Genomic DNA, 11,579 nt, shown 5'->3' with positions numbered 1-11,579 from the left:
GCTTCTGAAGATTTTGTCCTGTAGTCTCGGGAAAAACTCGTCGTCGGCGGGGTCGAGGGCGCCGTCGGCGGCCTAGTTCAAATCTTCACATTTTGGTCCTTTTTGCTTCAAATTTGCTTCTTTTTATATATTTTTGCTCCAATGACCCTAATTCATCATTCCTGCAGCAAAACATCAAAAATACATTTCTTTAAAGTGCAATATCATTAAAAATAGTATAAAATAGGTATAAAAATCTCAACATATTTTTCTTTGGTCAGTAGGCAGGCTCAACTATCCACAATTAAGGAGGTCAACTTATAATAGGACATTTCTTTGAAATTTTAAATTATCAGATTGTCAGTTAAATTCAATTCAACGCACCATACCGATAGTGGAGATTTCTAGAGAGACCAAGTATTTTGTGACTTGTCTGTTAGACTACGCATTTCCTTTGAAACATATCCAAGAGATTTATTTTTATTCTCAGCTGGTGGGATTTAAGTGACATCCTAGGTCGGAATGGGACAAGTCGTGGAGGGGACCCGGTTCACACCGCTAAAGAACAAGAAGTGATTCTCTGCTAAACGGATTTGACCATCATCCTGGGTTGGGATCGAGAGAATCCATGACATTGTTAGAGGACAAGACGTGAATCTATCTCGACGGGATTCAGGCATCATCCTAGCCTGGAATCAAAATGATTCATGGAGGGGACTTGGTCCATATGACCAGACATTATATCATAAAAGGTAAATCAAACGCTCTTATAAATGCAACATCTGCAAGGATGAACATCCTCAAACATGCAAAAGGACCGCAAGAGAGGCTAGAAAACACAAAAGAGCGTTGTAACATATCACTATCTGGTACTGGCCTCTTTCTCGAAGGAATGGTAATACCACTATGAGCTATTACAATGAAAGAAGTTCCACATGCACAAATTTTCCTTTTCAAAGGAGGGCACGTAGCAGCAAGGACGTGGTTGCGAGGATGTGGTCCACACAATCAGAAAAGTAGCAAAATGACTCTTAATCAGAGGGCACTGACACCTCCTGAGATGGAGTCAGAGTAGGGATTAAAACTTGTTCTGGGTTATGTGTTGAATTTGCAACAATTTATTCTTAATTTTTCTTACCCTCCTACCTCTTCTGAGGACAGGTGGATCCTCAGTTGAACTGGGACAGAAAGAGCCAGGAATATATGTCACAACGGCAACGACAGTGACAAGCCCACTGCTAACAGAAGACTCGCCTACCTCTAGCAGAGAGATTTGTAAGAGCTTGGAGAGACAAGTCTAGAAAAGACCATTAAGTGTTGTGTCGTGTAGCTATCGAGCACGATTTCTTTTTTGTAAAAGGGGTGGGCCTAACATGAGCCACTGCAGCAGAAATAGCTCGATATGCACGTCTCTCTACTTTTAAGGAAGAAGGCACAGAGCCAACGCCTCAAAGAGCATACGGCTACATAAGGTAATCCCAAATGGATGCTAAACAAAACCAAAGTTTATGATTACTTCGGGAGCACAAAAAACGCTTGGGGAGAGGGAAAGGGAATTCTCTCCAATTGTAGCAATTGTGTTCATCATCTAGCTCTTTCGCATCACAGGGCAAAAAGTAATCAAGATAGAAAATAGAGAGGTTAGTAAATCAATCACAAAGAACAACGACACCAGTGCCTGTGATAATGATGCACCCAAGATATCGAGGGTGAGAGAAAAGACAAAATGCATGAAGTTGTTAACTAAGCAACTTACGCATGAACATAAAACCAAGGTCTCACAAAAAGGCTCAATAGTGACTTCGAGGAAAAGAATCCAGGTTACGATAATATGAGTGAAACCCCTAGTATGGAGAGAGAGACTAATCCCTAGAGGAGTCACCAGAAATTGCTTCCACCTCATTTTTTTCTCTCTTTTAATTTGAAGGACTAGCTAGCTTGTCAATTGTCGTATACTTCCCTTCTCCAAATAAATCTCTTTTTTGAGTCATATGAATGTTCCAGAGAAGAGAGGAACTAAAAAAGATAGAAATATGACAAATAAAATGAACAAGAGAAAAAACAAAACGTGGAGAGCATACATGTGAGAAACCTTGCAAGGATAGTTCAAGTATGTCCACCCAAACAAGATCGCGCGGAGGCACCTTAGACTAATATCCGGGGAAGGAATATCTACGCAGGCTACCCATAAGCAGAGATTTAGATGTATGCCTGTTCTAGGGTCAAGTGCACTCCCAATGGGACATGTCCCACTTGGTTAATTACATCTTGGGGGATACTAAAAAATACTCTCAATAAAAGGGGTTTCGCCCGTATCATTTTAGAGCTGGGAAAATAGGTTATCAAAGGAATGGCTATTCCATATGGGAATCAGGTAGAGAGTGAGTCTTTCACATCGCAAACGGATAGAGGCTTATCAACATATGGAGCCTAAGGAAAAGCCATAATCATCTTGATAAGGATATTTCAATATGTTAAAGCATGTATGGGTCATAAGGGCAGAGGACAAATCGTTGTATCCCAAACAGGCAAAAGCTCATTAGCAACACGTTGTTAAGACGATACCAACAAAGTTAAGAGAAGAGATAGGGCTCAACAAGGGTAGTCAAAGGAGGGGTGGAGTAATCCCTAAAAGTACCTGTCATCCTAAGCCACTAAAACCAAAGTCTACCTGGTTGTGAAGGTAGTCGACCCAAAACTTCCTGAGATCCCCAATTAGCAATCCATGAATTGCATCATCCACGGAGAACCTCGATAGCCTTAAGGTCAAAATAAAGAAACTCTATTTTTTTATATTTCATTTTATAATTTAAACATGCCAATTTACGCGTTACCGGCTCCTTTACGAAAGCATATCAAAATGGGTGACCTTCTCGGGTAAAATTGGTGTTCCAGACGCACTCACGTAGTCTACTTTGTCATTCGCGGTCGTCTGGACAAATTCATTGACGATCGAGCCAAATTCAAGTATAAATTCATGTGTGACATGGCGAATAGTATTTGTCGGTCAGATCGGAGTCATCCAACAGGCAAAATGTCTATCGATCCTCGCCTAAGTGTTGACCAAGGCCAAACAGAACGCTCTCGTCAGCGAGCTACTCAACTCACACTGAAAGGTTGCAAGTTCGTGTCAAAAATGCATCAAATTTAGTTTTCTTTCTTTTGATTTTCATTTTGTGATTCATCCTCTGAAAAATTAATTTTAATTATAATCGAGGTGTATATGAATGTTTATTTAGAGCATTATGGCATATGTGTGGGTCCCAATAATAGTCCTTCAAGAGAGTCATTAGAGAAGTTCTATGACTTGGTCTCAAGTTCTAGGAAAAGTTGATTGACCTCACCAAAATGAGGTCAACAATAAGCATTAGAAATATTAAGACACAATAAGATAGTTAGCTAAGTCACTTAATCATTTACCATAAGGGACAATACTAAGCAACGCTAAAGTGAATGGTAAACACCAAAGAATGGAAATGCAATGTCATTAGACTTAGAAGTGAAAGTAGAATGGGAAGAGCCTTGAGTAGAAGTTCTTGAGTTTTATCCCTAGACACCTATTGAAAACCTTCATAAGACTTGGGAAAAATGCATTTATTTCCCAGAGTGGAAGTTAAGGATTGACCACCACAATTTTTCCTTAGAGATTAGTAAAACAAAAAGTAGATTGACAATTCATTAGATTCATAGAAGTGTTCAAGAAACTTAGAATCAATATTCAATTTGCAAAAGTGCTTGGGCCTGGTAACATAGAACTTATGAAAAAAGTTTTAAATAAGAATTGTATATTTTCTAATTTTGAATTTTTGGCGTTAGTTGAAGAGTGTAGTGATATAATTTAAAAAAAGAAAATCCCACAAAAATTCAAAGGTATGGATAGTTTTATCATATAACGAACAGATTTATGGAAAGGTATTACGTGACTTAAAAGCTAATATAATTAATGTTATTTCTACTTTTAAGATATTAGAACTAAGAGAGGCTCAACATACCATTAGAACTCATCATTTAGTATAGGGATCTTTAACTTATCCTAATAGGGCTATAAGGAATTTCTTAACCAAGTTTGATAAGTTTAACTTCCTAACTGATTATATTGTATTGGATATGAAGAAAGATGCTGAGATCCCAGATTTCACTACTAGCAGGGTGAATATTAACTTATAAAAAGAAGAATTGACTATTAAAGTACAAGATCAAGAATTGTTTTTTCAAATCTATAATCATATTCTTGTCCCTAATATATCCCCTTGAAGAGTGTTTTAGATTGGAGATAGAAAATTTATTAGAAAAATTGAATGGGAATAAGGAGAGTGAAAGATTAAATAACTGAAAAGGAAAAGATAAAGGGGAAACACAAATGGATAATATAGGTAAGTCTCTAGGTAATCAATAATATTAGAAAATTGATTTTAGATTATTAAAAAGGCAAACTGATCATAGAAAAAATCCTTAGGATAGATTTACATTATCTAGCTGAGGACATTAAAACAAATGTTATGTAGGATGCAACCCAAGTGTTATCTTACAGTTTGACTGTATGTTTACTTTGCTGTTATGATGCAATCATGCTCCTTGGTTAGACAAGGAGTTCAAGAAAGTATTTTTTGAGAGTCAATCCAAACTTATTTTGAGTTGGCTTAATTTGATTGATTACTGATATGATTTGTTATATGTTATGTGTGGCATGATGCTCACTATGAAATTAGACTAATTGCATGATTTAATTGCACTAGGTGCTATGATTAACTCTAAATTATCCTGTATTTTTCTTATTTGCAAAAAAAACTAATTATCTAGGGTGGAGAAGCATGATTTATTTTTTCAAAAGCTTTGAATTTCATGATAATATTTAAGTGATTTAGTGGAAGTTTATATTTATTTTTATGTGAGGTATATGATTGTTATGTGACTCATGTGATATATGTGGTGAATATGTGATTCAGGTGTGGTGTTTAGTTTTGTTTGTGTTGTCTTTCTCTTTTGTTAATATGTCTTTACTATAATGTATATTTTCTTTTCTTGTATATTCATGTTTTACTATGATATGTGTTTTCCTCTAAATTTTTCTTAATTTAATGTGATTTTGTAAAATATATTTTTGGGGAGGAATTTTTATAAAAAAATGTTGCCCTAAAGTTGAGGTAAATATCTAAGGGTCTGTTTGTGGCAGTTGCAACTTATCCAGCTTATCTAGATAAGTAACTTATCTCGATAATGTGTTTATCAACAACTTATCCTGATATGTTGGCTGGTTGTTTGATTTGTGTGTTCGAAAAATAACTGATTCTGGATAAATGATCATTTTGCCTCTGTTTTGGACAAGTTGTTTAGTTGTTTGGCATGTGCGTTTGGAAAACAACTAATTTGCATCTTTTTCTGAATAAATGACCAATCTGGTACACAGTAGTTGTGTTGTTTGCAGCAAAACTGCAATGACTATACATTAGATATTTGGAACCAATAAAATCTCGTCATAACAGTACAAAATATGATATACACCTCACTTAATAGTGAGTATTAAGAAATCTGATAAAAAGAAAGAAATAACATGTTAAAATTACAAGTAGAAGAATGACAATATTTATTTGAAAATATAGAAGCATGTCACGAGCAACGTTGTCCGTCTGGGACATCGTAGAACCACGAGCAACATTGTCTGGTTGGGATGTCGTCGAACCTCGAGCGAAGTTCTCTAGTTGGGATACTGTTGAACCTCGAACAACATTTTTCATTTGGGATAATGTAGAATCAGCCGAACTATCTGCCCACCTGAAGAACTTACAATTGTTCGGTATTGCATGCTACAGATCAAATTATCACACGATAAAATCATTCCATCGGAGGTTTGGAACTTACTTGCAAACTAGCGAAGAAGGTTGGGGATCAAGAGAGCCGTGTGAGAGGAGGATAAGCGCACAAAAGAGAGGGTGTCGAGAGATCTGGGTGAGAGGGGGCGAACGGGAGTTAGGGCAGAGGGAGTGAATGGGAGTACGGGTAGGGGCCAAAGGAATCTTTTGCTCAAATGAAACGCGAATCACGTGGGAAGACATGTGGTCCGCATTTAATGTAAAGGGAAAACATCAGTTTCCCATACGCGAGAGGGACGCTCTTTCCAAACGGGCGATGACGTTTTCAAAAACGTCATCGCTGTGAATAAGCTGCCCCAAACAGGGCCTAAATCTTATACTTCTAAAAAAATCATGAATTTAGTTAGGATTAAGAAACAATTAATAATATGTCAAGAAAATAAATACAAGGGACATGAATCTTCATTAAGTATTGAAAATTTTTATTAATAACTTATCTCTACTACAATTAATCACTCTTTAAATATTCTTAAACATTATAATTGACTAATTCATCAAATATATAAAGTTTAATTACTAATAATCCAAATGATTTAATTCAAGTTAATATTTTTTGAACTATAAAACTTTAATTTAAGGATAGGAAGTGTTGGGATATTTGACTTTTGAAAAAACAATTAAAACAATATGTTAATTAAAAATAATATATAGTCCATTTTAAAAATTATAACTTCACCACACGGCATTTTGCGCTTCGATCTCTTTCTTTCTTTGCTCGTCCTCCGCCTCAACCATGGCCGCCGCCGCCGTCACTGGCTCTACCTCTCTTTACTCACGCTTCCCTCAATTCTCCTCCTCATCCCGCCACCGTCAACTCTCCATCTCATGCATCGCGGTCAGTCCCTCCCCTATTCCCTCCTCCCTTGCTGCTAAAGATCGTGGTGTTTATAATTTCGCTGCTGGCCCGGCCACCCTCCCTGAGTCCGTCATCCTCAAAGCCCAATCAGAGCTCTACAACTATCGCGGCTCCGGCATGAGTATCATGGAGATGAGCCACCGCGGCAAGGAATTCGACGCCGTCATCAAGAAAGCCGAATCCGATCTCCGCCGCCTCCTTTCCATTTCGGATGAATTCGCTGTTCTCTTCCTCCAAGGTGGCGCCACCACCCAGTTTGCTGCCGTTCCTCTTAATCTCTGCAAGTCTGATGATTCTGTCGACTACATCATCAGCGGATCTTGGAGCGATAAGGCGTATAAAGAAGCTCAAAAGTTCTGCAAAGCTAGCATTGTTTGGTCCGGGAAATCCGAAAAGTATACGAAAATCCCGTCGTTTGATGAGATCAGACAAAACCCAGATGCTAAATATCTCCATATCTGCGGAAATGAAACAATCCATGGAGTCGAGTACAAGGATTACCCCGAACCCAAGAATATGAACTCGATTTTGGTGGCTGACATGTCATCAAATTTTTGCTCGAAGCCTGTGGATGTTTCAAAGTTTGGCTTGATCTATGCTGGGGCGCAGAAGAACGTCGGTCCTTCAGGCGTTACTATTGTCATTGTTCGGAGAGATCTTCTTGGAGATGCGCAGCCAATCACCCCTGTGATGCTTGATTACAAGATCCATGCTGATAATGCTTCGCTCTACAACACCCCGCCATGTTTTGCAGTTTATATTTGCGCTCTGGTTTTTGAGGACCTACTTGATCAGGGTGGGCTTCATGCTGTGGAGGAGAAGAATATTAAAAAGTCGAGCATTCTCTACGATACCATTGATGGGAGCGGTGGATTCTATGTCTGCCCTGTTAAGAAATCAGTAAGGTCATTGATGAATGTGCCATTCACTTTGCAAAACTCGGATCTTGAGAAGAAGTTCATTGCGGAGGCTGCACAGGAGGGAATGATTCAGCTCAAGGGACATCGATCGGTGGGTGGAGTTCGGGCATCGATATACAATGCGATGCCGCTTGCTGGTGTGGAGAAGCTGGTTGCTTTCATGAAGGATTTTCAGGCCAGGCATGATTGAGCGAAGTGGTGTTTCGGGATTTCAAATTTCTGAGTTTTTTTTTTCTTGGGTATTCTCTGAATATTGAAAGGTCCTATCAATTCTTTGGTGACTTCAATTTGTTTACATGCATGCCAATTTCTATATCTATTGTATATATTTATGATCCTTACTTCAAGTTTAATCTGTCTGTTTTAACTGCGCTGCAGTTATTGAATTTAGGATGATATGTATTTTGTTTGATTCCTGCCAATGAAGGCCATTACTAATTATGTACAAACTGAGACGTTGACGAGATGAGCAGCTAGAGCTTACAGGTTTTGGTAAATCTTCCTTATACTAACATATCTATACAGTAGAGACATAGTGTGGTATATATTGAGTTGATTGGCTGAGAAGGGAATCATTTGTACATGGAAAATAAAGGGGAATCAGCGAACGGTTATGCTAGTATGGAGAGTCAAATTTTGAACCACAGTAACAGATTGAGATAAGTTTATTAGGGCCCCTCAAACTTACGATCCAAGGGTTGGTTTGTTAGTTTGTTGCTGAGTTTGAGAAAAGCAATGGATCATATAGATTTGGCGATTTGGTTATTTGTAGTGATGTGTTGGACTGTTATGGTATTTGCTACAATATGATCTCTAACAAAGTGATGATCCGCTTCAATGTGCCATGTGCGGACATGGAATATGGGATTGTTCGCTAAGGCCATGACTGAGGTGTTGTCACAGTAGAGATGAGTTGGTGTTGAAATTGGTATTTAAAATTCTACAATGAGATGTTGGAGCCATATTACATATGTTTTTGCCAAGGTTAATGCTTGGTATTTAACTTCCATAAAAGATCTGGAGACAATAGTTTGCTTTTGAACTTTCCATGATATGTGATTGTTACGTAGGAAGGTACAATGACCGGATATTGGACTTCTGGTGATGAGGTCGCATGCCCAATCTAACTCAAAGTAAGATTTAATTATTGGAGCTCCTTGTGTGATTTGAAGATCATGCGTAAGTGTGACTTGAAGTTACTAAAGATGCTTTTAAGGAGTTGAAAATATCCAACCATGGGTGCATGCATATGCTGACATACTTGATTAACGACAAAGGCTATGTCTAGCTTGGTGATAGTTAAATACTGTAATGAACCGGAATTTGTCTGTATTGAGTTGGATTTAGAAGAGTTTGTTGTGATGATGGATCAAGAGGTGGTTTGGGGGGACATGGGTCGAGGATTGCATGGGCAGAGCTACCCATTCCATTAAAAATAAGGGGAGTTTATATACATAGCACCCAATTCTTATACATTTACTTATCTGACACCCAAACTTTAATTTTTACAAGCTAAGCACCACATCTATAAGAAAAAGTGTAATCCACTTTTTCATACATTTTTTCAAACGTAGTGTTGACTTCATTCTTATGAGGTCTTCCTCTCCCTCTTTTTAGAACATAGGATCTAGCCTTAGGATTTGTTGTTTGACTCTTCTAGAGGATTAGACTGGGGCCCACATTATTTAGAAATTTGAGCCCTTTTCTTTGTTCCTTGTAGTTTCATATAGCGGTTTCAAATTCTTAGCATTTGATTGAGTCGATTAAAGCCGACGTATTTAAGCTAAAGTTGAGTTCCTAGAAAGATTTGAAAAGCCATAAGGGGACCCCACGACGTACAACGATTGACTTGCTGCCGAGAGCAATATGCTTGACTTTGATTGTCGCTTAAGCGAGGACTGGTCAACGTTTTGCTAGTTAAACGGCTCTAGTCATACCAAATAATTTCATTTTGTCGCGACACATGAAAATTGGAGTTAAATGGCTATGATCGTTGGTAAACTTTTTTGGATGACCCCGGATGACGAAACGGACCGCACGAGCTCATCTGGAACTTTGATTTTACCCGAAAATGATACTTATATTGACAAGGTTCTGGATAAGATTGAATTGTGCATGAATTGTTAAATTTAAATAAAACAATGACAGTCAAATAAAACTTAATAAAATAAAGCCCTAACACTCGTTTCCTTCATGACTCACGCCTTTCCCATTCAACGAAACCTTAACTGGGAACTCTCGTTTCCCTATTGCAATCCGGTCATCTTTCTTCTTCCCATGCCCTAACCAAGCCCTCATTGCCTTTTGCTTCACCAGCGAGAAATTTCTCAAGTAAACATGTATAGGCACCTTCAATCTCTTTAAGATTGCATAAATCCCTTCTTCTATCTCGTTTCTCTTCACCGCCGGTGGATTACTCGGTAAGCCCCCCTCCCCTTCTACGGCTATAATTACCCCCTCTCGCAATGCCTTAGGGGACCTGACTTTGACATTCGTTAAAAATTCACTCAACTCTCGTTCGGTTTTCTCTTCGATTTGAATTTTTCTTTTCTTCGATCATTTGAAGGTAAGGCTCTCTTTCCTTTTTTTCTACTTCGGTTAATCTATGGAGAATTTTTGCTTAAGTGAGATGTTTTTGATCTTTCAGTAAGGAATTTCTTTCACTTAATTTTCTGCTTTTATTATCAAGAATTATGAATGAATTTCTTGGTTGCTGCCTGATGGATTAACAAACTTCCTTTGCTCCTTTACCGCCTTTAATAAAATCATAGGATCTCTGATTTGCTTTTGTGTCTTTATTAAATTTTGTACACAATTTAATCCATCCAATCCTTTCTAAGCTAAGCTTATTTCCTCATGAAGCATTTGAGGTTCCTTTGAATTGCAATTTTCATTTCTTGTATAAAAAAATTGATGAATATGTTCCTATTTCTGATTTGGTGAATTGTCACTAATCCGTTTCTTGTGACATATTTGTTGTCGGATCCTTCATTATTAAGGACGAAATTGCAAATGGCATATGAGATTCTTAAAATGTTGAGCATTGTGTTCTTGCTTTTATAGATGTGCCATTCATTTCAAATTTCCTTTTGATTTATTGGAATGAGAGTTAAGGATTTGTATTATTTGCTTGTCCTAGGCTCGAAGGGTTTTGTTGCTTTAGCTGAGCTAGTAGTAAGTCATTGAGTAGTGAGAAATTTCTTACAATGAGAGAGGAGACTTTGAAATGTGGAGTAAACTGATGGATATGGCTAAGATTAATGGAACATCCGAATCATCCTACCACTACATGGAACCTGAATAGTTTTAGTTTGGTTTTAAATTGTTATTTAAACTGACGTGGATGTGATAATTAAGAAGCTTAGAGGAGTCGTTGGAGGGCTTGAAGATCATCTTTGACCTGATACTTGGTTGTCTCCACATTTTGTCTAGTCTGTTTATGCAAGAAAAATAAATTAGTATTATCTGAATAAAAATGACATATGAGATTTTGCGTATTGCACATTAAAATCATAAGATTCTTTACGAATGGTATATTTCATCATGTTGCTTAAATATTCACATTCACTTCCCTGAGAGGTGGTTTGGTTATAAAAGAGCCATTATTAATTTGAATTAATTAGCCCAATATTCAGAATATTCAAACTTGTCTTATGGGTTTCTTTCTTTCCTTTGTTCGGCCAGCTGCTTTTAATGTTTTGTCGAAGAACTTCTGATGTTGAGAAATTAAAAATTAATAGATATATATATATATATATATATCTATATATATATATTCTTAATTCTCTTTCTTTTGGTTATGTTTTGGTGAAGGAACTCGGTAACGACATAGTTTAAGAAGATTTACATTTATGCTATTTAATTCTTTTTTACATATCCGGCATCTTAACTTTAATACATGAATATTATTCTACCTTTTTGAATAAAAAATGTGTTATATATATATATATATAT

The 11,579-nt window shown here is 37.2% G+C and overlaps 1 protein-coding gene across 1 annotated transcript; it reads left to right on the top strand.

The window, feature by feature from the left end:
* Positions 1 to 6,526: 6,526 nt before the first annotated feature.
* On the top strand, positions 6,527 to 8,002 carry LOC110020618 (phosphoserine aminotransferase 1, chloroplastic-like). The gene has a single exon (XM_020718777.1). It carries the CDS (start codon positions 6,583 to 6,585, stop codon positions 7,813 to 7,815), a length of 1,233 nt encoding a protein of 410 aa, XP_020574436.1. The 5' UTR covers positions 6,527 to 6,582; the 3' UTR covers positions 7,816 to 8,002.
* Positions 8,003 to 11,579: the final 3,577 nt, after the last annotated feature.

This window comes from Phalaenopsis equestris, unplaced genomic scaffold (genome assembly GCF_001263595.1).
Source record: "Phalaenopsis equestris unplaced genomic scaffold, ASM126359v1 Scaffold000105, whole genome shotgun sequence".
Taxonomy (NCBI): Eukaryota; Viridiplantae; Streptophyta; class Magnoliopsida; order Asparagales; family Orchidaceae; genus Phalaenopsis; species Phalaenopsis equestris.
Note: the sequence above shows the minus strand (reverse complement) of the source record. Positions and strands in the feature narration are given on the sequence as shown.

Excerpts from the sequence above, each read along its gene's own strand:
- LOC110020618 (XM_020718777.1), top strand. The coding sequence starts at position 6,583 with ATGGCCGCCGCCGCCGTCACTGGCTCTACCTCTCTTTACTCACGCTTC.